The 27,086-nt window shown below is 42.2% G+C and overlaps 2 protein-coding genes across 3 annotated transcripts; one reads left to right on the top strand and one right to left on the bottom strand.

The window, feature by feature from the left end:
* Positions 1-4,311: 4,311 nt before the first annotated feature.
* Positions 4,312-17,341, bottom strand: bcas1 (brain enriched myelin associated protein 1). 2 transcript variants are annotated; one of them, XM_053424966.1, is made up of 15 exons: positions 17,011-17,341; positions 16,820-16,895; positions 16,493-16,577; positions 15,260-15,555; positions 10,343-10,513; positions 9,388-9,447; positions 9,024-9,059; positions 8,601-8,816; positions 7,350-7,412; positions 7,125-7,166; positions 6,954-7,019; positions 6,730-6,768; positions 6,146-6,271; positions 5,615-5,827; positions 4,312-5,253 (listed from the first exon to the last, which is right to left on the bottom strand). In XM_053424966.1, the coding sequence occupies exons 2-15, from the start codon at positions 16,856-16,858 to the stop codon at positions 5,176-5,178; spliced, it is 1,530 nt and encodes a 509-aa protein (XP_053280941.1). In that variant the 5' UTR covers positions 16,859-16,895; positions 17,011-17,341; the 3' UTR covers positions 4,312-5,175. The 2 variants fall into 2 exon arrangements, with proteins under 2 accessions (XP_053280941.1, XP_053280942.1); XM_053424967.1 differs by lacking the exon at positions 9,024-9,059.
* Positions 17,342-18,767: 1,426 nt separating this feature from the next.
* Positions 18,768-23,762, top strand: pfdn4 (prefoldin subunit 4). Its single transcript, XM_053424968.1, has 4 exons — positions 18,768-18,863; positions 20,098-20,205; positions 20,696-20,836; positions 23,258-23,762. Exons 1-4 carry the CDS (start codon positions 18,837-18,839, stop codon positions 23,387-23,389), a joined length of 408 nt encoding a protein of 135 aa, XP_053280943.1. The 5' UTR covers positions 18,768-18,836; the 3' UTR covers positions 23,390-23,762.
* The last annotated feature ends 3,324 nt before the right edge of the window (positions 23,763-27,086 follow it).

A 27,086-nucleotide genomic window follows, 5' to 3' on the forward strand; every position in this document is an offset into this window, starting at 1 on the left:
CATTTTCTTTTTTTAAATGTTTAAATCCTTTGTCATTACCAAACAGGTTTAGATCCAGTGCTTTGGGACGGAGACACCAGTAGATGTTTATGTTTCAGCAGCTGGAGGCTGTGCATGTGATCACTGTGCCGCTGCCAGATACTAATAAAAGGATCATGTGTCTTTCACACAGTCAACATGAGAGATGATATTGTACTTATTATAAAAAGAAACTGCCACTGATGTTGACTTCTGTGTTTGTGTGTCCGTCTGTTTGATTGACTGTTTGTCAGCAGGATTTAAAATGTATAAAGGTTTTTTATTATTTTGATAGTTTGTAAATACTGTTATTCTGTTCTCTGTATAAAGTAATTTTCTGATGCTGTTACTTTTTTAAATTTTTATAATAACATATTTCTTTATATCTTTACATGTATGTATAAGATCTTTGAATTATGGAAAACTGGGTCAGAGAGGAATCCATTAAATTAAGTTGTGGATCCAGATCTGGGGGCGGACCCAGGATTTGTTTATCTTTCTTTCATGAGAGAACAACTCATGGATCTTGATGAAAATACATATGTAGGTGACTGATATCGATAAGCGGCTGTAACTTGGTGCAGATCCAAATAAAAATCGGTATCTGGTGAATTTAAATTGATTCTTTTAATCGTTTTTAATTAAATCCTTGTGGTGTTGTTTTTAATTGTTGGTTATTCTCAGGTCTCTCTTGAAATATCCAAATGAGACCGCCTGGTTAAATCAAGATTAAATTGAATTATATGGTATCATCGGGGGGGAAATGATATCTTCTCTCTGAGTGACAGTTTATTTCATCGTGAATCTGTCGGTTCTTTTGTTCCCTACCAAACCGAACCAATCGACTCATCCGCCTCCTTGTGCCGCCTCGAGTTGAAAACACTGTTGTCCTCTATGATTCAGTTTTTGTTTTGTGTTGTTCTGTTCTCTCTCTTCACCCCGAGATCCTGTACCACAAACAAGTGGAGTATGTTAATCAAAAGCACCACGTGTGACACATGGAGGCCTCCCGCTCATTTCCCATTGTTCCGGCTCCACAAAGGCTCAGTGAAGGGCGATCAATCTGCAGCGGCAGGGTGATGAAGAGAGACCTGGAGCCGATCAGAAAGAGAAACAATCCCCCTTTTCACCTGGAGGTGCTTCGGCAGTTTGTGTTTCCACCACACAAACCTGTCTTCACACTCGATGATGATGCTGCTGCAGGTATTTAACGGGGCGGCCATCATGTGCAGGAGAACAAGTGACAGCAACAAGTGGGCAAACATTGTTTTTTCCTCCAACTGATTTAATTAACTTTGTCCTATTGTGGGACTTTATGCTAATTTAATTTCTCTCCCAAAATCCCTCCAAACTCATTGTCTCAGATTGTTTTCCTCTCACAACAAATCCCACGTGTGTGTACTCAGCACTGACCAGGAGATTAAGTTGTGTGTGTTTTTGTGAGTAGTTATGTATTCAGTGGACGGGGAAGAGGCTGCGGCGGCTTGTTTTTGTCTTGACGTGTCAGGAGCAGCTGACTGCATTGTTCTCCTCAGGATTCACAGCCGGGCGTCTTTCACAATCCTGGTGTCGCTCCTGAGGGATAATCTTCTTTCTCACCCGGAGCCGGTAATGTTTATTCAATGCAACCAGCTGTTGTGTTGTGGATCATCACGGAAATGTTGTGCTTCTTGGGAGGAGGAGAAATTGAGAAGAGGAAGAGTCCCTTTGTTCTGATGCTGGGATCATTCTGTCACTGTAACCTTCTTTGACTTATAGATCTTCATCCTCCACACTTTGCTTTTCAGAGACGCACACAGTTAATCTGCACATGTTAACAAAAGATATCAACAATAACAAGTAATCTCAAATAGGATGAGAGCAGCACTTATAATGGACTTTATAAAGATTATAATAGATTAAAAAAAAGACATAACATTTTCATATTATTTAGAGACCGACCAATAAAGATAAAGATAATGAATTGAGCTTATAATATTCATATGTTAAAATACTGGCAATGATTCCTGAGACGTCATTATCAAACTCTAATTAATTGATCTATTAAACCTTATTTTGAATAACTATGAATAAAGAGAAAACACAAGTACAAAGATTGAATTCAGGAACTAACTCAAATGCCTCGGTGAAAAACATAAATGCATCGTTTCTGCATTGTTCAAGTTCTCTTACTGGCAGAGGTTTTTATATTTAACTTTGTCTTTGTTTCCTATTTTTATCTTTCTTATATCTACACTTGCACAAATACACCACAGAAGATTCCTTGTATGGGCGAACCTGCTTGGCAATAAAACCAGATTCTTATTCTAAATAGAAAACTGATTTTTTACCTCATGAATTACAAAGTGTTGAGTAAAGTCAATCCCTCATGTGTCCATCTTTCAGGTGTTGTTAAAACACAATCCTCTCACTAATATGAATATCTGGGTATCACCAAGGTATTTTGAATAAACGCACTAAAAGTTGAAGTCACTATTATTCAGACTACACATGTAAGATTCCTTTAAACATGAATAGAGAGAATCTGCATTAGAATCCCTGCCTCACATCTTTCAGAGGCTCAGGTTCTCTTCACTCTGTGGTCCAGCAGCAGAACGGACCTGTTACCACTGAGCAGTGCCGTGATGCACATTAGTCCTGACAGCAGGCCTCCTGTCGAGCCTCCCTGCACACTGCCCCCCCCCCCCCCCCCCCCCCCTCCCTCCCCGCCCATGCCCCACCCTCTCTGGGCCCTGGGCGTTCACACAGCTTCATGCATTGTCCTGGGATGAACTGCAGCAACACGGCGGTGGAGCCGAGCCGCTCTCGTGCAGTGACACAGTCTGCAGGGTTTAATCCATACCTATAGCTGTGTCCTATTTTACAAGACCCTCAGTTCGTTATCGTCTGTGCAGAGAGGAGGGACCGGACCTCATCCAACTGAACTGCTCTCAACGTTTCACATAAAGAAATGTCTCCCCTTTAAAAAGCTCATAAAGGGAAATGCAGCGTTCAACCTCGTCCGCAACCTCAAATATTAAATAAGAAGACGTCAGGAAGTGATTGTGAGGTTCTCTGTAGATTTCTATCTCAGGTTTCTGTTGTGGGTTCGGTTGAAATATTGTGTGAGCACATGCTGTTCACAGGATGTCGGGATAATTGATCTATAGAATCGATATTTCTGTGTCATTAACCCTCTTTTATAAAACCCCTCCTCTTCCCCGAGCCGTGCACTTTGTGTTTGGTGAGAGAACATGTGCTCTGCATCTTCATGTGAAACAAACCATCAGGGGGAAAATACGGCCGACATGAACCGAGCAGCCTTCTTCAACTTCAGTGCCACGGACATTTCTCAGATCACACCTACTAAAGAGAGTAATACGAGCAGATAACCACTCATTGATGACAAAGGAGCAAATGAGCAGGGGGAGTTTTGCCCTCAGGGGCCATGACTCATCCCTTAATGGGGCGGGGGGCGGGGGGGGTCTCAGACGTGGGTATCTGACACACTTCCTTCCAACACACTGAGCCGTCAATCATAGATATTACATCATAAAAGTGAAAGTAAGAATTGAGGTGTGGCTTTGATTTTAAATATACAAGTTCTTTGATCTTGCGTTATATGTTTTATCCCCAAAACACATCTCAGAGAATATTGATGTCCAGGCATCAACCTTCAGTCTGTCAGAGCTACAAATGAGGGTCGATCAGTTTTCTATATTATTTTGAATATTTTTATCCTTTTTTTTTAACATTGTTGACTATGTCCGCAGGGGTGGATCTACGGGTGGGGCCAGAGGGGCACAGCTGGAATCTGATTGGCCCCTGAAGTGCCCCTCTCCTGTCAGTAGTCTTAAAAAACATCCAGTCTCTTCAGGCTCGGTCACACAGACGCAAATATGTCAGTGATGAACCTCCCATTCACTTTCAAACAGTGAGAGGAAGGAGGCGAATAAAACATAAGCTATTGTAGAGGTCAGTAGAAATTGACTTTGGTGAATTTTAACCAAAAACATGTTGGAATGACTTGGATGTGAACTTTTCTGAATCAGTAATTGTGCACGTCGGTCAGATCTTTGTCTCTTTTCTGTCAGATACACAAATAAACACAGAGGACTCACAGTATTTGTGTCACACCCACTGCTCCGGTGCATTTAAGGATTCTGATGTGAGCGCTGATGAGTTATTGTCATATTTAGCTGCCGAACCCGATGAGCGACATTCTTCTCCAGTCGCTGCGACACCCAGATATTAAGTGTGATCGACTTCCACCGATCCATTGTTGTTCGCGCTCATGAAGAATAAATAGACAAATGCTTACATACATATTTATTGTCTTCGAGAAAACTGAAGTTACACATACACGCACACACGAAGGCAAACAAGAGCACATATCACACAGTGAGACTTCAGTTTAATGACACGACACAAAGTGCTGCTAACAAATTAAAAGCTACTTGTCTGTGATTTATGACGACTATGACGTCTGGAGGCACGACAACAACACACATTTCGCAACGACACCATTTTGCCACCGCGGCTGCATTTGTTAACACAAATACTTAAAAATCAGCTTCCTGCAGACACACTAAAGATTGTGGTTTCCCCTTATGATTCTGCATGTGCTTCAGTGTACACGTAGCTTTCGTGGATTAATAAAGTCTATAAGTGCAGTTTGTTAGACGAAGCTCTTATCACATTAACTCCTCCAGGTATGATTATTTTGTTTCTGCTATGAAGCTAAATGACAATATGTTTTATTTTAAACGTTTCAGACTAAATTAATCGGTAAAGGCAAAGCGTGGTTTTGTGTTTTTCGTAAAGTCCCGGCGCCTCAGGTTGCAGGAATCGGAGCGAAGTCACATTAAATGTCTTTGGAAAAGGTTTCACACTCACCCTGCGATACTTGTCGAGACATTTTATATGACCTAATATATATATATATAGATATACATACACGTTCAACCTGCCACTAGTTCCAACTGTTCACTTGCTTTTATCCATTTGTCCTCTAGTCCCTTCCCTCTCCCGCTGCCACGTTCCAAACCGTAACATAGAGTGTCGTTAAAGTGAATAAAGAGCCTGAAGGGGGGGATGAGAAAGAGAGAGGAAGAGAGAGAGAGAGATGGAGATGGAGATGGAGTGAGAGAAACTGTACAAGGAAACTTCATTGTTGGTTCATTTGGTCTTTTCTGCTGCTGCAGCGACGGCCGGCTCAGCCTGGACTCCGGCGTCTGTCGAGTGACGCTTCACACCCTGAGGTTCAGAGGGAGACAAATCAAAGAGGGGTTTCTTTCATTCACATTCTTCTCTGTCTCATCTCGTCTAGTGAAAAGTGATTTCATCCAAAAGTGCTTTTGCAGTTTCCTCTCTTCTCACGTCACTAAACTTAATCGGTGCATAAAATGTGTGTAATTAAGTTTCCCTCAGGACAAAATCAAGTTTATTAACTGTGAGGTTTTAAAAATCAAATTCCACAGGTTTAATGACTGGGTGAGCTGCTGCTGCCATCTTGTGGTCATGAAGCCACATATTGCAATAACAAGCAATTCAAACATATTATAATGATGAGTGTGTTTATGTGCATGTATGTTGCTGTGAGGATGAATCTCCTTACGAAGCCTTTGAAGAAATGGCCGATGGAGTTCCTCTTCTCCAGTTTCTTGGGAGCGTTGGCTGCATCGTCTGCCGCCGGCACAGAAGCTTGTTTGTTTTCTACGACCACCTCCGCTGACTTGGCCGCTGCTTTGGGCTCCTCCTTGGCTTTGACCGTCTGAGCGGCCTCTGCTGCCGCGGCCGCCGGGGCGGGGGGGTCCTTCTTGGGTTCAGCCTGAAAGGTGGAAGACATCATGAGACACAGAGGTTCAAAACGTCTCATGTGCTGCAGTGGTTCAATGCAGATGTGACTCTGAGATGATATCTGAAGTTGCATTAAGGGATGAGGGACGATGAGAAGCACTGATGGGTCATTATGATTCTCAAATATGAAGAAAGGGACTTTTAATACCAGATATAATTAATGAAATCATCTGGTTAATCATGTTTTCACTGCTTCAGTGCTTCTGCTGTGGAGCTTCCTGCACCTTTGTGCTCATGATTCACACTCAGAGATGTTCAGATATTTCAAAAGGAATGAACCGGTTCTTACTTTGGGTTTGAAGAAAGAGAGGAAAGGTGATTTGGAGCCTGTTTTCTTCTTCTCTTCCTGAACAGGCGGCGGCGGCTCTGGCTTCGCGGCGGCCTCCAGGGTGCCGGCTTTTGAGGGATCCACTTTCTGTTTTCAAAGCGGCAGAGGAGAGGAAATACACAGATCATGAGCTATCGACAGATTGAAGGCACGGCCATCATGGAAGCTGACAGAGCAAGAGAGGGGGGGTGATCTGCCACCTGCACGGGAAAGAAGAGGAGAGAAAATACCCCGAGGTCACAGCAGAGGGGGGGCGGAAACAGAAATCATCAGTTCCAGTCCCTGTAAGAAGAAAGAACTCCAAAACATCATGCACAACCAAACAATGTGAAATTCAGAAAAAGAAAAGGGAGAAGTAAGAGATTCTCTTTCTTTAAAGAGGTGATTTTACATTTTGGGAAATAAGAGAATCAATAAAATATGAAGAGACAGCTGCAGCTTAGCTTAGCGACAGGAAATAGATATTCAGGGTCTTTGAAATTTAAAAATCTAAATTTCAAAGCAAATAAGGATATTTCCCAAAATGTCGAACTCTTTTATTTTACCTCGGCTTCTTCCACTGACTCTGGTTCTCCATCTACCACCTGCAGTAAAGGTTGGGTGTTTAAACTTCAGTAAATTACTAATTACAAACTGCAAAGTGAAGTTTTTACCTAAATTAATAAAGAACTATTTTATCATATATTAAATCAGCATCATATCAGAGGTGTCTGCAGAGAGAAGAAGTAAACATAGTTATAATAATCCCGATCACCTCTCGTTGATTTACCTGCTCCTCTACAACTGGCTGTTCCACCTCCTCGGCTTTCTCCTGATCTTCTACCTTATTTTCACTCTGAGCAAATGCAAATTAATCCAAAAGCAAAAGATCCATTTAATTCACAAGATGTTGATTTGATATAATCATAAAAACCCCGCAACATTAGGAACCCTTCTTTACCTGGACCTCTACACCTGCCTCTGCCGCCTCCTCAGGTGTCTCCTGCAGAGTAGGTTTAAATCTGAGTTAACTGAATATGCTTTATCTCACTGGACAGTGTGTCTGTTGTGCAGCACAGACATGATATGCTCATTATGTGAGGAGTTGCTGGTGAGACACACCAGAGTACATGAACACAGTTTTTCCCTGCAGAGCTGCGATGAGAGAGCAGACTCCCTGTTTTACCTGTTCTTCTACACCTGGCTGCAGCTCTACGTGCACTGCGGCCGGTGGAGTGTCTGGGACAGTCTGCAGGACAGGGGACGGGTTAATATCGTTAGTGGACAGGTCAACGAGACAGACAGGAAGCAACAACGACGATTAACCCAGAGCCTCACAATGCATGAAATATTTACATTGAGAACAGCTTAGTGTGTTAGTATGACGATGAAAGACGACCTGCATGAACTGCTTAAAGGAACAGTTTGACATTTAGATATTTAAATCATTAGCCTTAGATGAGAAAACCAAACTATGACATAAACACGTAGAGAGCATACATCTGCGAAGGCTATTTAAATATTTGAACAGTTCTAAAGCTGTTGAGGATAGAATCTATTACTTCTAGTGAATCCATATTATCTCAGCTACACATCTGTGGGAGTCGCAGGTTTCAAGACGTACTTGTACAGTAGCTGAAATAAACCACATTTCAATCCGCTAGATCCAGATTTGAATCTGAAGGCGCTCAGCTGTGCACGCTCAGATATAAATCTACTAATTTTGTCCGATTTTTGCATCTATCCATTTATGACCTATCTAACAAGAGTGATAAAACATTTATAGATCCACCCCTTTGTCCCGATCCATGTCAAAAGTTAGCAAATTCTCTCTTAGCCAATGTTCCATCTTTCTGTCAAATATTGTGGGAATCCGCTCACTAGTTTTTGCGTAATCCAACTGACAATCAAACAAACAATCGTTTCCAGTATTTATGCTAAGCTAAGCTAACTGCTGCCTGGATTCAGCTCAGACATGAGCTAGACTTCGATCTTCTCATCTAACTCCGGGCAAGTCTGCAAAAATGAATAGATTTGTCAAAATGTCAAAGTTGAAATGAAATGAATCACCACGTCGATAATGGGAATGTGTTTCTTCACTGGGGTAGAAACAAAGATCTGAGTCCATTTTCCAGTGACACCTAGTGGTCGCAAGTTGAACTGAGGAGGCCGATGCTTCTTTGCATAGTGTCTGAAGCACATTGTTCGGTCTCTTCCTCCAGAAAACCATTCAACCAGCTGTGGTTCAGTCAGTAGCAGGCTGAGCCGAGGTCGGGGCCGGGGGTCGGGGCCGGGGCCTCGGCTCCACGTGCTGCAGCAGCCTTGTCTTTGGAAGCCTTGACCCCTAGCTTCACCTCAACTTCACATACAGCACGTTTCACACTACGTCATAACCTCACACCCTCATGCTCTCATCTTGTCATCTCCACTTATTTACCTTTGGACGGAAGAATTTGCCGAAAGCAGATTTGGCAGCTTTTCCTTTCGAGGGCTCGGGTTGCTTGGCAGCCGCCTTCGGTTCGTCTTTGGGTGTCGGCTTCGCAGGTTTGGCAGCTGCTTCTCCCCTGATTTCCATCTTCGGTGGCTCTGGAGGAGGAGGAGGTGGGATGGACATTCCTTTGGGTGCTGCAGGCGGCTCGGAGACTTGTGCAGTCTGTGCAAGATGGAGAGAGAACGTTCAAATAGCATTTTAGTCAATTTCAGGCGACGTATAATATCAAATATCAGCAATTAAAAATGTGATTTAGTGCGTAAACAGACAAATGAGAAAATAAGGTGTCAAACTGAACCCAGTGATGTTTTGGAAGTGTTTCAGGATCTCATATAGAAATAAAAAACCAGTTCAGGGTTCTATGCTCACAGTGGTGGCTGCCGCTGGGTGGGTCTCCTGCTGGGACTATTTGGCAACAGAAAGAGGAAGCAGTTAGCGAGTGAAGTTAAACCAAAGCAAATAAAGATCTGCCCCAAATAAAAAAAAAGAAAGAAGCTTGTGTACATGTCGAGTAAAAGCTTGTCCCTTTAAAATGTCACAGAGATATGGTCCAACAGAAAAGAAAGGCTGGTTACAGGGACTTGCACCTGTAGCAGCTGGTGTTCCATAATCAAATGATCATTAACAATATGGGATTAACTGATAAGGTTTAAGGAAATAAAGCAATTAGAGCAAATGAAATAAAAGCAAGCGATCATGTGGTGTAATGTGATCTGTGATGTCATCGGGTCACCTGGTCTTTTGCGGCGTCTGGAGTGGCCGTTTCCTTTTTGGACGTTTTAGTGGGAGTCACCTGCGCATGAAGAAAAAGTTATAGTATGAAAGTTAAAACCTTTAAGTTCCTCAAGTGTTATTATGAGTGTGTGTCAGCATCATGGAGCGTTGTGTTGCCGCTGGTAGTGAAGCCGGAACACTCAGAAACAGAGGATTCAGTTATAACGGGGACAGAATAATAATTATTTGAATAAAACAGAAGCCTCTCCCGGAGGCAGACATGGGCCTCTGTGCTGCGGCCTGACTCAGGCGCACTGAGGCCACTCTGAGCTCCCTGACAGAGCACATACAGTACATGCGCTGTCATTGTGACGGCCATTGTGCTCCGGCGATGGCGTAGGCCTGCCCTCGCTCCCGTCTTCACAAACCTCCACGTCCGACCGCACAGGCCTCCCTTGTGAGCTCACGCTCCGGGGCCGAACAATAGGCCGCCACATTCCCGCATGTTCAAACCCTCGATTATTAGCATGGGCCCCCGGGGGGGAGATGGGGACTCTTTAAACCCCGCAGCAGTCCCAGAGGCAGCGTGATGAAGAGGAGCACAATCGCTGCTTGTTGTTGTTGTTATTATTGTGTTATTGATACCTTTAAACTGCCACTTTCATAAACCCCAACAAACAGACGAGTACAGATGAAACACTGTCTGACGTCGCCACCGGTTGATTTATTATCTCCCATCTCCAGTTTATCAGACTAGTCACCAAACGTCTCAGCTTTGAAACCTTCAGACAATAATTCCAGCAAAATGAATGAGACCTGTGATGTTCCATTAGCTGTGTGGTTCAGTAATAACCGAAGATAACAAGGTTTTCTTCCCAATTCGATTAAAGCAGTTGAACTACGAATCTTTCCCGTTGATTTCACAAGACAAGCAAATCAGAAAATATCAATCTCTTGTTTCCTGAATCACTTACTAGTGTTTTGAAGAAGTTCATAACTGGGTTGTCGTCCGGGTCGCTCTCCTCAGCTTGACTGGCGTCAGTCTCGGGGGGGTTGTCCTCCTCCGGTCCTGCGTCGGCGCTCACACCACAGTCGGGCTCCGGTGGTGATTGGGCCTCTGGCGTTAGGTCGGCTGTCGCTGTCTCCTATACACCATCACACAAAGAATCGGCCTTTGAGGGTGATGCTGCAGCGGCGGAGCTGATGTGCAAGCACAGTGAGTGTCTTAATCGGCAGCACTGAGAGGGGAGCACAATTCCAACCATGCCTCTGCCTACTCGGGGCATTGTCAACAATCAGCCTTTTATTAATGTGTGTGTCCCACCCCTCACTCATTGATATTCAACAATGTGTGAGAGTTATGTCCTGAGAAATGTCAGAAAACTCAAATACCTTGCTGTGTCCTTATAGCGCACACATGTAGAGTACAACACCGACCGGGTTTATTTCTCTTTTTGATACATTTTCATACGAGCAAAGTTTATTTGTCGAGATAATATCAATAAATTAGGGACAAACACAAGAGGAGTTTTCATTTTTATCATTTTATTGCAAAACATTAAACATAAAGCACAACGTCCTGATGAGGTAGATCGGTATTTGTTCAAAACAAAAAAACGACATTCAAAAAAGAATTCCTTTCATAATTTGTTATTGCTGCTCTGTCTTGGGCGCCACGTGGATGCTGATGGTGAAACTGTTTCCCTGAGTCAGGATCTCTAAACCGCCCAGACTGTACGTGGATGACTCAACGACTGACACACAGGCCGACTGCAGCTTCTCACGTAAAGAGTCCAAGTCCAAACCGTCTCTAGCTTCAGCACTTTGTGAGTCAGCTGATGATTCTGTCGAGTCGCTCTCTGGTGAGACCTCCTCTGAAGTCTCAGTCGCCTCCTCCTCGATGAGTTCTTCTTCGATGGTCTCGAGAACGGCCTCGACGCACTCGGCCACGGCTTCCCTCTCGACTGGAACCTCCGGGGAATTGTTTGTTTGATTTTCCTGTGCAGGTTCCTCTGAGATGCTGATAAATTGTTCTGGTATTTCAGTGCTTTCATTTTGAGCCAGAACATCTACAATTTCCTCGACTGTCTTCTCAGGTGGAGCTTCTTCATCAATCACAACCTTCTCCTCTTCCTCCTCGTGGACTGAGTAACTCGGCTCGGACTCCTCTGTGGCTTCCACTGGCGTCACAGACACATCTTCGGGTTCCTCCACTATGTTTTCCTTGACTTCATGCTTCTCCAAAACAGCTTCTGTAGGTTCCAGTGAGATAAGAAGAATTTGTTCTGGTGTATCGATGCTTTCAGTTTGTGCCAAAACATCTTCAGATTCCTCGACTACCTTTTCCGTGACTTCAAGCTTCTCCAGAACAGCTTCTGCAGGTTCCTCTGAGGTAAGTAGAATTTGTTCTGGTGTTTGGATGCTTTCAGTTTGTGACAGAACATCCTCGGGTACGTCAGGTTTTTCCTCTTCTACGTTGCTTTCTGCTTCAAGTTCTTCCGAAGCGTTAAATACTGAGATTTCTTCCTCAGTGGCTGATTCAGGTGTGATCTCCTGTGCAACTTCATCCTCAGTCGTATCTGAGATTACCACGAGCACTTCGGGTTTTGCCGGTGACCCACTCAAGTCTGCACTCACAGGTGGAGCTTCTTCATCAATCACAACCTTCTCCTCTTCCTCCTCGTGGACTGAATAACTCGGCTCGGACTCCTCTGGGGCTTCCACTGGCGTCACAGACACATCTTCAGATTCCTCGACTATGTTTTCCGTGACTTCAAGCTTCTCCAAATCAGCTTGTGTGGGTTCCACTGAGATTAGAGGAATTTGTTCGGATGTCTCGATGCTTTCAGTTTGTGCCAAAACCTCTTCGGGTTCCTCCACTATGTTTTCCGTGACTTCAAGCTTCTCCAAATCAGCTTGTGTAGGTTCCACTGAGATAAGAGGAATTTGTTCGGATGTCTCGATGCTTTCAGTTTGTGCCAAAACCTCTTCAGATTCCTGGACTAACTTTTCCCTGACTTCAAGCAACTCGGAAACAGCTTCAACGACTGATTCTAGTGTGTTCTCCAACATCTGTGTGGTGGCATCTTCTTCAGATGGTCTTGGATGTTCCTGGGCAGGTTCCTCTGAGATGCTGATAATTTGTTCGGGGGTTTCAATGCTTTCATTTTGAGACAGAACTTCTACAATTTCCTCGACTATCTTCTCTGTGACTTCGAGCTTCTCTAGAACAGCTTCAACCACGGCTTCCAGAGTCTTCTCCAACACCTCGGTGGTGGCTTCTTCCTCACAAGCGCTTGGATCTTCTTCTGCAGGTTCCTCTGAGGTAAGTAGAAGTTGTTCTGGTGTTTGGATGTTTTCAGTTTGTGCCGGAACATCCTCGGGTACGTCAGGTTTTTCCTCTTCTACGTTACTTTCTTCTTCAGGTTCTTCTGAAGCGTTGAAAACTGCGGTTTCCTCCTCTGGACTTTCAGGCACCGCATCGAGTTCCTTGGACAAAGCCTCTATAGCTTCTTCATTCAACTGCTCGGCAGATCTCTCGTCTTTGGTTGGGACACTTATCTCGTCCACAGGCTCTTCTGGAACTGTGAGGCTGACTTCGTGTTCTGCTGAGAGGGGCTTGAAGACTGTTGCAGTGATCACCTCCTCTTCCACCAGGTTTTCATGATCTGCTTCAGGCTCCTGAGGGCTGGTGACAGTGACGGCAAAGAGCTGAGCGAGGAGGTCAATTGCTGCCTCTGGTATCACCTCCTCTTCCACCAGGTTTTCATGATGTGCCGCAGGCTCCTGATGGATGGTAACAGTGACGACAAATTGCCGAGCGAGGAGATCAATTGCTGCCTCTGGTATCACCTCATCACCTCCAGGGACAACAGCAGGACTTGGCTCTGATTCGTCAACTGTTTCTGGTCCTTCACTAATCTCAGCGTTGATGATTTCTGGAGTCTCATCTTCAGGGAGTTCCTCGGTGGGGATGAGCTCACTGGGAGAAACCTCCACGGTGGTGATCTCTTCCTCGCCACACTTCTCTGAGGCTTCATCGTCAATCACGGGGCTCGGTTTGTCTTGGTCGCTTGTTTCTGGTGCAACGGCCTCATCAGATGTGACCACGACATGGGCCGATTCCTCCGTAACCTGAATCGTTGTCTCAGTCAGGACAGGAGGTTCTTCTCCAGATGTGTCTTGGTTTTCAGGATTTGTCTCCTCACAGATGGTTCCCAGCACCGCAGTCAGGATCTCTTCGTACAGGGAGGGGGCGCCATTTTCTTCCTGGGGCTCTGGCGTTCCGATCAGCTCCACACCAGCTGACACGTCTCCAGCTGCTTCAGCGTTTTCTTCAGTTATTGCTTCATCCACTGCAAAGTGGTTGATTGAGACAGAAACAGAAGAGAAAACCAGCTCCATGAAATCTGCCACCACTTTAGGATGCTGCACCTCCAGCGACACAGTTTCATCTTCTTCCTCTTCTGTCACGGATCTGTTTGGGTCTGATTCTGGTTCCGTAGCGATTTCTAGCTCAGTTTCCTCGGGTGCATTGAAACTCTCGTCCTCTGCGGAGCACGGGCCGATCTCTATCACCTCCACCAGATCTGCTCTGAACGTAATATTCTCAAACTCATCGTCCTCCATCACCATCACCTCTTCACAGATGATCCCACATGTCGGATAGTCAGAGGCCTCCTCCTCCACAGCCTCCTCAGCAATGACAACACACTGATCCAGGGACTCTCCCGTCGTCACTGACTCTATCACAACTGTATCATCCGCCGGGTCCTCAGGCGACATCGCAGTCGTGTCTTCATCTTCATCGGTTTGCGTCGCGATATCGACTTCGACTTTAGCGTCGGTTTGTGTAGACGTGTCGGCTGTTCCCGGAGGTTCCACCTCCTCCTGGTTCCTGGTGACGATCACTACAGCAGCTTCTTCTTCTCCGAACGGGTTCAACTCCTTTATCGTAGAAATTTACATTTTTGTTTAGATAAAATACATTTGGTTTTTTTGCTTCCGAGACAAAAAAACAACCACCGTGTTCCTGATCTCACTGTGTGTTTAAAGTGAATGGAAACACAACCGTCTTAAATGGAAATCTTAAAAGTTATAAAGTTTGATTTATTGTGCAAGTTGTTAGTGTTCTCCTCAAATCAAACTGTTCCTGTGTCAGTGAGATGTTGATTTAAATCTCTAGATGTTGGATTACATTTTTTACTTTAATGACTTTCACATGCAGTGTTTACTGTGAATGAATTAAACAAGAATTAATAAATATATTATCAACTAATAAATACCTCTTGGTGTAATTCTGTCTTTAATGCAGAATAAATGTTTTGCAATGCATTTTACATGCGTTCATATTTGTGTGGTCTCTCTGTGATGGAATTATTTTGTGGTTTCTTTTTGCAGTATGTTTTTGTGAGTAATATTTTTGCTTAATGTGAAGGTGTCAAGGAAATCTAAGTGATTTCATGCTGTTTGATCAGTTTGGATTGTTTTTTAGATTATTGCAGAACAAAAACTGTTTTTTTTATAAACTTAATGAGTCAAAATAGAAAGATGAAACCCATAAAGACCATTAGTTCATACTGAAAAGGTAATTTTTAACTAAAAAACATCAAATATAAAAGTTTACTCTAAGATTAATTATTTCCTAAAACCTTTGGGCTCTTTAGGTCAAACAGGAATAAACTGAATTGTGTGAGGATTATTATCAGTTGTAGATTAACACACATTTGTTTCAAGTATTGACTCAAAGCAGACGACAGTGACTGTGAAGACAGAGTCACTCAAGGGATTTTAGTATTGAAGCTATCAATGCTTGAAAGTAGAATCAGTTTATTGGGCTGGTTGACAGTAAGGAAGTAGATATCATGTGTTAAACCAGTAGATCTACTCACCGGCTCTGGATCAGCAGCAGCAGGACTTTGGTCCGTTACGTCTTCGTTTGACTTCTCTGGTTGTTCGACCTTCACGACCTCAGCTGGAGGTTCTGGCTTCTTCTTGAACATTTTGCCAAAAGCTGATTTACTCCTCTTGGCTTCCACCACCTTGACGACGGCCTCGATGATTTCAGGAACCACTTGGGCCTCCGCGGGTTCCGAGTCCACGACCACAAAGTCCGGCTCTGTGGATTCCGTGGCGAGGTCCAGGTTGAAGGCCTCGTTCCTCTGGTTGAACTTGGTCTCAGTATTAACTGCAACAAAAAAACAAGGGATCAGTGTATGAAGAAAAGTTTCATGCAGCATCTTTCAAACTATAGAGTTCGATCTGGTTGAAACAGAGTGACGACTCTTTCAATTCACAAACATTCTGAGAGTTGGCTTAATGACTTCCCCTCCTTTCGTGCTGTGCTGAGGAACTTTTATCTATAAATGTATTTTTTAATTAACTGACAAAAATAATTTCATCATAGCTCCTTTAATGAGACCACACTATTTTGTATGGGAAAAAACTGGAACAAATGTTTATGTAGATGTTTAAAAAATAGGAGAACTTGTTACTGATGATTGTTTTTCTTCCTGAATTTGTATTTTTTGCCTGAATTGCAATATTCAAACTTATTGAATAACAACATATGCAAACACCGATGAACCAATTCACAGTTTTTATTGTTTAACATCTCTATTAATCTCTGCACATCCAATATTATACTTGAGCATGTAAACATGGGCTGGTCAACTGGAGAAAGTAGAATCCATATCTCAGGCGTCAACATGAGCTCTTAGACAAACTCAGGCTCCAGTGGGAATGTGACTGTATTTCAGCACTAATCAAACTGTGACAGGTCAAACAGTGGCTCCATGTCAGTGACTGGGGACAACGCCTTCACTGGAAACCTGACGGGACAATCCAGCTGGGAGTCACTGTGTTTGCAGAGTATTAAGGAGACCAGGGGACTGATCCAACATGGACATGGACACATCTTGTGGTTTCGTCTGTCACACGCTGATAAATTAGTTTTTCCCACGAAACAAGAAGCAATTAAATAGAACCGTTCAAGGTTAATCATAATATTTCAGCCTGAGAATCCCCAAATTTTAAGAAAACACATTTTCAGAGCAGACATTGTTGTTATTTATCACTTTTCCTTTATTTAACTTAATGAGAAAAGAAAAGAAAATGTCTCTCACCATTGATATCAATTCCAGTCGATGTGATGTTTGCAGTGACGCCGTTGGCTGATCCATTTTCATGCTTCTCGGGAACTTTTCCATTCTACACAGAAAGTAATACAGGAAAAGAATAAATAACCAGTACAAGCCGTGCACGACACGACACATCGTGTACAAGCAAGATAAGACTGTAAACAAACAACTTAACACACCACAATTTCAGGAAACTTTGGAAAAGCAGCAGACAAAGACTTTCTGTCCCACGTACAGCAGATTAAGAGGCAGCAGAGTTAAAGGAGTTACAGATGCTTTACAGGTAACATGTCAGGCCTGGTGTGGACTAACCTGGGTTACCCCTTTTTGGGTGGACTGCTCGTTTCCCATTTTTATCCCAGTTCAGTTCAGATTCAACTGAAACACACTGAAACAAATAGAAACACAACTTTGTTATGTTGCATCGATAAGGACACAGATAAAGTATTCATGAAACCCCCTCTCATATTTTTCTTAATTTCAGTATCATTGAGAAGTCTTACCTTGCTACACCTCTGCCAGTCAAGTCCAGTGAAACCCTCCAGCAGAAAAAAAAAAGATCCTGTAAGTGTCTGTGACTGTGTCAGAGAGTCGCTCCAGCTGTTGTCAGCAGGCTGTCTTATGTGTGCTTTAAAAAGGGTGGGACGGTTTTCAGGTGATCAATTGGATTTCCTCCAGTGACGAGCCCATCGCTGCTCACTGGTACAAGCACATGATTAGGTCACAATAATCTTTTATCTGAGAAGACACTCCGACAAGATCACGGTGAAGTTCTGCTCTGATCAAACGCGCAGTTAATAAGCTGCTGCATCTGCGGCTCTGTTGACAAACGTAGCTGGAAGTAGCAGGATGTGTGTTAAGGATACGAGTCTGGCACCTTTCCACACGGCCAAAACCAAAAATAAACACAACCCTGCTCCTTTAATCTGAACACTATGGTTTAAAAAATAACTTTCAGCATTTTATTGTTTAGATCATTACAATCTGGGGGTTGTTGTGGCTCATGATAAATCAAAGAAAGCGAATCAACTCTATTACCTTTGATATTATTTGATAATAGAAAAAAAAGCTGTGTTGCATTTGCAACAAGAGAATCAAGAAACGTCTTTATTATCTCAGTTAATCAAGACAGACAATGAGCTCAGTAATGAAATCACCCGTCTTCAAACTCCTCCACACGGTCACTTGTTGGAAATGTCTTTGAGGGTCTGTCAATGCATCAGTCCACACAGAGGACGTCAGTCATCAAACACAGAGTGACTGTAGCTCATCAAGTCGCCTCTTCCTCCTGTTACCATCCTCATCCTCACGTTTCCTTTGTCTCTGTGGAGATCCAGACTGATTGAAGCTGCTTCACCCTCATTTTCTGTTGTTTTGTTTTACTCGCCTTTAACCCCAAAGATTGTTCATTCAAATAAACCAAAACCACAGATTATTTTATTCTCCCCCCCCCCCCCCCCCTCTGCTGTATTTATTGACTTTATCATGACAAGGCCTGGAATCCTCGCACACAATGCTTGGATTGTGCGGCCTATAGCTTGCACATGGAGGTGGGAGTTGGATTCCCCTGTTTGGGTTGTGCACGTTTGACTTCACGCAGCCGAGGGACCTCAAGCAAACTCTTCATGATGTACCAACGCAGAGCGGCCTACTAGTTTTATTATCTGCACGACGCTGACAAACAGCCCATTGATTTTAAGTCCGGTCGAAGGCAACAGTATTTCAGACTTATCACTTTTCTCGATGGCGCACTAAAGATACTCTGCTGCAGCTCATATCTTTGATGTGGTGCTCTCCCTTAGATTTATTGACATTTTGTGCTGCAGCTCGCCTAAACTGCACGAATGCTGCTCCAGCTTTGCAGATGTATTCGGTAAATATTTGGAATGGGGTGTAGTACTGTTTGCTGGAGGTATATTTACAGAGCTGCAGTTCCGGTTGATATAATAACATGTCTGTTCCATTCAAAGCAAGTGTATACACATATATATTTATACGTCTTTGTATGATAAATGACAAATGGGAACCAAAGTGACTGAGTTGTCACTTTTTAATGAAATTGATTAAAAATGTAATATCTTTACTCTCTGAGTGTTAAGCTGTGAGATAAGGGCCCATTTTCATGCTAAATTAAATCAAAGTTATTTAAACTTTAGCTGTGATGTCAAACTATAACAGGAATTTCATATTTAACTGTAAAAAATGACGAAACTAATCATTTTACTGTTGTTATTGAACTGTGACTCCATATTTTGTGTTCCGCTAGATGGCGGTATACCTGCTCTCTCGCGTTATCTCCTACGCCCTTTGAGCAGACGAGGAAGCAGCGATGGCAGCCGTAGTGAAGGGAACTGTTGTAAGTTTATAATCTTTATTAATAAATATTCTCTCGTCTCGTGATCCGTGTTTTTGTGTATTCAAACTCTCGAGTCTTTAATAAACACGTGTTCACGTGCACGTGGAGAAACACAAACCGTTTCCGGTGTCAGGGTTGTTTTTAAAAACCCAGTCACACCCTCGTGCAGCTACCGTTAGCATGTTAGCATGTAAGCTAATGCTGCAGCTGTATTTAGTTGTAGTTTGTTGACTGTTAGCTTTATAGGCTAACTGGTGGCTTAGCATGCTATTAATGTCAATAATAATAATATTGTTGGTGTCACGAGGCTCATCTGTGACATGACAGTGTCAGAACATCACCACCACTAGCTAGCATGCTAACGTTAGCTGCAGTGACCGTTCATTCTCACAGGTTTGTTTTATTTAGCTCGATAACTCGAGCTTTAGCCTCAGACTGGACTCGATAGAAAGACGGAGGCAAAGTGTTGAACACAAATATTAATACAGATTCAAATATTAATGACTGAAGATATATGAAGTTGTGTATTAGACGAACAGAGCCTGTGAAATATGATGGAGCAGCGGATTTAACTGTGTTTAATCAAAGAGTGAAATCAGTGCCACTTATCAGCTTCACTATATTTACTTATATAATTAAGTACAAACCTGAAGTACTTGTACATGAGTATTTAATTGCAGAGACTCTTGATTCTTCTTCTCAACTGCTTTAAAGGAGATGTCTTCCTTTTCCACTGCTACCTAGTTTATTTATATTTCATATTTCATAAAAATCTCTAAGATCTGATGAGGATATATCAGCTGAAGCGCAAATGATATGAATACTTGAGTTTGTCCCTTACTAACTAATATTTGAAGGTTTACTATCATCATTGTCATGTTTACTTTCATTTTAGGGTAATAAGTAGAAACAACGGTGTCTTTCTATGTTTTCATTTTATTCATCAAGTCCCATGAGGAGAGCAATACACAACAATATATAATTATCCATGTCTTTGTGCTTATTGACTGAAATGTTCTTCACTTATTTTCTCTCAATACAAATGCTCACATATAATTTTGATGCACAAGATATCCTCTTTGTCTGCACAACATGTATTTTATTACTGCTGGCACTTAGATAATTAATTCTGTACATTTAGTTGGAGTATTTTTACTGTGTGGTATTTGTACTTTTATTAGAATAAGGGTCTGAGGACTTTCTTCCACCGCTGCTCATGTTCTCTTGTTCTCAGGCGGTCGAAGACGTTAACGTCACTTTCGACGATCAGCAGAAGATCAATAAATTTGCCCGGAACTCGAGTCGGATGTCAGAGTTCAAAAGTGAAATAGAGGCAAAGAAAGTAAGTAGTGTGTTTGTTGAGGAAACCGTCGAGTCACAGAGTCGAGCTCCACTGTGTAGACCTCATATTATTATATCTGTTAACTTGATCTTTAATACTTGTATTCAGTTTCCAGTTCATCAGAAGGCCTTTCTAGGAATAACTATAGGGTTATAATGTGTTTAATGAAACTATTTAAGAGTCAGTGATTCATCTGTTTGGATAATTTCTTCTTGTGTATTCACTGCTCTGTTAAACTTTATTTACTTACTTCTGATCTGTAGTGTAGCCTCACTTAAAAAGGGATATAATTAATCATCGATGCAAATTGCAGCTTGTGAAGTGACTGTCGAGCTGAATCAACACTGACTGACTCCTCTGAAACTCAGTTTGCTCAGATGAGTCACGATTGAGTGTGTGAAGAGCACAGCAGCTGCTGAATGACTCAAACTGGTGTGTGAGCAGCCGTCACTGAGTCGCTCTGTAATGACCTGCTCGTGTCTCCGTGCAGAAATCGCTGCAGAACCTGCAGGACGCCAGCGACGACCTCATGATGTTAGACGACGACTGTCAGCTGATCCCGTATCAGATCGGGAACGTGTTCATCAGCCACACCCAGGAGGAAACGCAGGAGATGCTGGAGACGGCCAAGGTGGGGGGTGCAAGGCTCATTCATCCTCTTTAGAGCAACAATCATATGTAAAACAGCCCCATTAAACCAGAGTCTTCAAGTGAAAGGACTGTGGGAGATAATTTAATAGACAATGATTCATGAAGAAACTGTTGACGAGCAGTTCACCTCCAGAAAATGATTAAGATCAATTGATTAAGAGAAATTACAATAGAGCCGGAAATGCAGCAGAACAGCTCACACACATATTTTCATGGATCCTTTTTCATTTCTTTGAAGCAAAATTAAATCAGGAAGCAGTTAAGTATAAATGAAACAAACGTTTCTTAGTGACAAATATTTTCAAAGATTTTGATTATTCAAACTTTTTCCGTGCTGGTGTAAGATAACCTGAGCAAAATAGTGTTTTTGAAAATTACTTTTGACCTTGTAGACTTTTTTTAATCTAGTGAATTCCATTAATTACAGATCTGAAGTTGTTTTAAATAAATATTCATGCAATGTTCCTTCAACTGAATGTTTTTAAATGAATCAGCTGCTTTTAAGTTTGAAGTATTTTTTCTTTTATACGTTCCTTCCTTCAGATAAGATTCAGTTTTGTGTTTTATTCGAAAAATGATTCAGCCACAAAAAGCTCTGACATACAAAGTTTAATTGACTTCATACGTCTGTTCACACAACGACATCTTTCCTGGAGTTTTCCATTTGAAAACTGCCACAGTGACCCTAAAGGAATTCTGATCTATACGTTATAAGGAAATGTTTAATCTATACACAAAACTCACAAAACTCTTTCACTTCATGTAGAACCCAACACATTTCCACATCAACGAGAATAGATGTGAAAAATGCACGTCCTTCTCTGCAGTACAAAGAACTGTGATTGGATTTCTGTCCACCAAGGACACACAACCCTTAACAACAACAGAAACCCTTTTAAGAGGAGCACAAAAAAAGCACAACGTTTTTATTGCAGATATTTTGACGAAGACAGTACGGCAGCTTTACGAGTCGTGAAGAGACAGAAATACGTGTTCCAGTATTTCACGATTCACTCGTGTGTTGCTGACTCTTCATTATCAGACTGGATTTTCTGACGGAAGCAGAATGTGTACAAACTGTAGATTTGTCCATAAACAGGTTTAAATGAATCATTCAACGTTTTATGAAAAAGAAATAGCTCATTTGCTTTCTGGAAACCTCTCAGTTAAAAACAACAGGAAGTCTCCAGACATGAGAACAGTGGAGAGAACGATCTTCTCATCGAACTCTCTGCCAAAAAACAAATGAGTGTATTTCACAGATTCATTCATTTGTTGGTGCAGGTGAGATCGAATAGGAAATAAGATTGAACAGAATAAAACAACTCGTGTCAGATCATGCTGTTTAGCCAGATGGCATTTTTCATAAAGGAATGTTGAGCTTCTCCTCAGTGCAGCTGAGAGAGGGGAACCAGGCACTGTCACTGGTCACTGCTCCTCAGCTGCTTGAGCACAGAGAGGGCAGGCGGTGACCCAGAGGGATTTTACATCAGGCCTTGTCCTCAGTTCTGTCTCTTGTCCCTCTTCGTCCTCGTGTTTACGTCTTCATCATCGCAAGACAAAAGCCCTGATTGATGTGGAGCAGTCTGCTGCACACGTTGGATGAGGAATCACTCATTATGTCCGCTGATGATTATCTCTTGCACATTTTTGCACATAGTTCTTTTCTCCCCTTCCCTTCAGAACGTGCTTCTGATGACACAGCTACTAAAAGTCATTGAGTCAAGCTGCTTGATTTGAAAGTCTTCAACATAGACTGTAAATAAAGCTCTGTGAATGTGAAGCCAAAAGCACCTAGATGGCCCCCTGGTGGCTGGCTGCAGCTTAGGTCAAATCTCATCCTCTATAGCAGATGGGACATGAAGGGTGTCCCAAATGTCCTTTTCCTCAGCCACGCTTTCTTTCCTTGGGGATGGTGATGTTGTCCCTCCAGCGAGTTCTGGTTCTGTCCCCAAACAACCAACCTTAAACCACAAATCAAATGAGGCATCATGATTTGATGGTGGAACCACCTCAACTGTCCTCTTTCTACCTGAATCTCCTTTCGGATTTCTAAACTCTTAACCCCTGTCTCTGTAGCTGAGCCCAGACACTCGACAGAGAAAACCAATTTCTTATAGAAGGAAATGTCCTGGTCTCTGAAAAGTTTGGTTACTTGATGTTTTCAAAAATCGGAGAAGCCTCATGATTGTCAGTATCAGGAGAAACTAGTTACCACAGCTCCACACAACAACCAGACACCAGCTCCAAATAACCTCACAGGTGCCAGATGGCAGCATCATTTTGTACAATGACAGGAAGTGAAGAAGGCCTTTTATTGACAGATAGTCTTAAGCCTTTTGTTGCTTCTGTAGAAAAATCTCAGTGTCTGTTATCTGACTGTGTCTCCATCTCCAAACAGAAAGCACTGGAGCAGGAGGTCAGCGGCCTGGAGGAGAAGGTGTCGGGGATACAGCAGGTGTTGGGGGATCTGAAGATCCATCTCTACGCCAAGTTCGGTAACAACATCAACCTGGAGGCGGACGAGAGCTGAGCCGGGAAATGGACTTTGACAGTTTCGCCGACACAGACTTTTTTTTCCTGCAGCTCTCGTATCACATCCGCAGGACGTTTTCCAAACTGAGCACCGACACAAACAGCTTAGGTTCACAAAGTCACAAAGGTAAAAATAAATAAATACACTTCATTTCTTCTGTATTTAATCGGCCTCTTATTTAATGTCCATGGTTTTTTTTTTACTTGTTAAAGAGGCTAAAGTAAAAAAGAGAAAACAAAACGTCTGTTTCAGTTTCTGTTCAACATTCTGCACATCAACCCGTTTCATTCACGAGCCGGCTGCATATTTGATTTCCTGAAAGGTTTGAATTAACTTAATAAAAGTTCCCAGTTTGACAACAGGGCTCCGAGCTTTGTGAGTTTGTGATTTTTCAAATGAAAGAACTTAAAGTGTCCAACCTGCTTTGACCTTATGTAGAATATTGTGGCGTCGACACTTCAAATCAAGTCGGTATTTATTAAATAAGTTTGCTCTGTCACTGAGCCCCCCCCCCATTGATGTTTCATTTTGAAATGAATAATAAATCTGAGCTGCAGTCACACGCTGAGATGAGTCAACATATCTTAAATAAGTCATCTCGTCTAAATCTGTGACCACAATGTTTTAATATAACATAATAAAACACTGAAATCCTCCAAACCGTCTGGATGTAAGAGACGAAAGTGAAGATTTTATTATTTGGAAAGAGAAAATGAATCTCCAACTACACAGATTTCTATAACTGGTCGTGATGGGACAGGGTTTGTGGGACTTTCAGGTATTTTGAAGTTTTAATGCCTCAATGAAACCCAGAATGAAAGTTTCAAATGAGCCTGGTTCTATTTCACCAAAGTCAAAATATATATTTGATATGGACAATAAGATGCAGGATGAAAACAATACTAGACGTAGTATTACACTTGTAAAAAATTATTTTACTGTTTAATACTAATTCTAATTTAAAAAACAGTTGTGTTATTGAACTAAACCGATCAACGGGACGTTTCCTGATTGTTTTCCTGCACATTTCCTTTGTTGACTTATTAATCTGATTTTGATTTTTAAAAGAAGATATCAAAACTTGTAAAAACAAACTTCAAAGTGTTTTTTGGCTGTTAGATAAATAAAATCCCATTTTACAGACTAACAATTTAAATCCATCAAGAAAATATTCAGCAAATTAATCGTTGATGAATCGAAGCTTTAGTTGCAGCCTTGTTGCACAAATGATAATTAATTAGTCTTTCGCTTGTAGCAATAACAAATACAGATTATACACTTTTATACTTTTAATAAGCTTAGGAAAAATTAACAAATTAAATTCAAGTATCTGATAAATGAAAAACCACTGATTCAAAGTCAGCAACTGAACATATTTAGAAAAATCTATAAATACCAACATTTGTTATCAAAAAACACATCTTTGTAGGAAATTGAGTCAGAATAAAGCACAAAGCCCTTTTTAAAGCTTCTCTCACAAATAAAACAACACGATTCACAGTAGATTTTCTTCTGTGAACATCTTCCCTCCATCTTTTCCAGTTAATTGTCTGTATATTCTAAACGATTTGGTGGCTCCCGCAAATATCCACAGGCGCACACACCTCATTAAATTGCGCCCCCTCGAGTGTGGCCTGCTGCAGCTAATAAAATATCCGGAATTAAAAAAAGAGCAAAGGAAATAGAACGTGTGGACCTTGAAGTTCTAGTAAAACCACCTCAGGAGGATCAAGATCTCAATTTACAAGTTTCCTCCTCCCGGTGGGTTTGTGTGATTAAGAGAAACTCCTTCCTCTCAGGCTCGTCTTCAGCTTCTTAAACCCCCGGCTCAGAGGAACACGTGGAAACGACTGCTCTTATTTCCCTCACGTCCTTATTTACTCTCTGTCTTCAGCTGTTTATTTCTATGGGTCCCCCCCCCCCCCCCCCCCCTCTGCTGCTGCCTGACCACACAGATGTTTATTTATCCACGGTGCTGTCGGAGGTTCAGAGCAGAGTCTTCATCACCTCCTCTTCAAATAAGTGGATGTGGTTGACCAGAATCTGATGATCAAAGTATTTTATAAAAGATAAATATGTTCACTGGACACTGAAATTAATAATAAAGATGAGGACCTTTCAAAAACAGCTCCAACAAAGTGCTTTATAATTTATCAATTAAGGTCAGAAAATGATATAATGCATCATTTAAAGTGGAAACAGTTAAAAGTGGCAAAAGCTAATTATGTGTATTTATAAGAAGTGGCTCAAAACAAGTAAAAGTAAGTTTTTAAGGCAATGCTTCAAGTCCTCAGATAAAGTTTTTAACTACTGTGTGGCTACTTTCTATATTTGTATAACAACATTTAGTTTATTACAGGGTATATTTGTGATATTAAAGTATAACCAGAAGAGAAAATGGATGTTTGTGATTCTCTGAGCTCAATGCAGCTGCAGCACCAACAGACCAGAGGGTGTCTCTGTCTCCCCAGTAATTTTGCAGTCCCATTAGAAAGCTTTCAATGGAACCAGCACAAGCTCTGAGGTTATTAGACGAGGCTGCACGTTGTCAATCTTGAACAAACACGTCAAACATCACATCACGGGTCCTGAAGAGGAATCTTCTGAATGAGATCTAGAGAAAATCTGTGAGAAGCTGTTTGAATAAAGTTGAGTCATAACAGTGATTTTAGTGATTTTAGTTTGCATCGTGTTTCCTGGTTCCTGTTCATGTAAGGTAATGAATTCCTCTCCATCACTTCCTGTGCACAGCCACTCTGGACTGGTTCCTGTGCGGAGGCTGAGCTCTTTACTGGGAAATATCCTGTCACTCATTTCATTACTGTCTGTCAAGCTGATCAGCCGAGGCAATAAAAGCTCAATTCCTCTGTGGCTGCTCAGGAATCATCTGAATGATGAGGACACGTCTTTGTGTGGACTGATCCCTGTGTGTGTGTGTGTGTGTGTGTGTGTGTGTGTGTGTCTGTGTGTGTGTGTGTGTGTGCGTATTGCATCAACTCAAACAAATCAAGCCCTAAAAGTGCTTTGAAAACAAAATTGGTTTCTCAGAGCAAAACATCCATTGGTTTATTTAAAGATTTGTTTATCTTTCATTTATGAGTTGCTTGAATTTGAAATTAAAACGTTCTGAAATGTGTGGTAGTCGGTTTCCTGCTTTAATCACAGGCTCATAACATCCCATGAATATTACCTCAGAAAGGTATTTCCATATCCACCAGGGAGCGATGGAGCAAACACCGTCCTGCACGAGGGACAATAAGCTTTCTATGAATATCATTATTGCCAAAAACTGAATTTATGTCGGTTTCTTCACGAAGACCTTGAAGGAACTTGACTCGTCCAAACCGTTCCGGGAGACGAGAAGCTTTTCTTCAGACCTGGACAGATGCTTTAAATCTATCTGCAGCTTTGGTTAGTGATGTCTGAGGGATGTTAAAGAACCAGTTGTGTCAGTAGTGGAAGTTCCGGGGCCACAGCCAGCCCAGTTCAATCTGTAGTGGGCCACCCCAGTAAAACCACTGCATAGAAACATTGTTGGCGAAGTTGTGTTTTAGTAGGATCGGCCTCAGCAGCCGTTTGTTTGACTTCCCCACTCTAACCAGTTCAACCAGGCCAGTGCTGTGACTCAAGGGATCAGTAAGTCAGTGAGTGGGGATTGGGGTGGACACGACTCCCGAGCGCCCCCCTGAGGCCG

This window comes from Pleuronectes platessa, chromosome 6 (assembly GCF_947347685.1).
Source record: "Pleuronectes platessa chromosome 6, fPlePla1.1, whole genome shotgun sequence".
Taxonomy (NCBI): Eukaryota; Metazoa; Chordata; class Actinopteri; order Pleuronectiformes; family Pleuronectidae; genus Pleuronectes; species Pleuronectes platessa.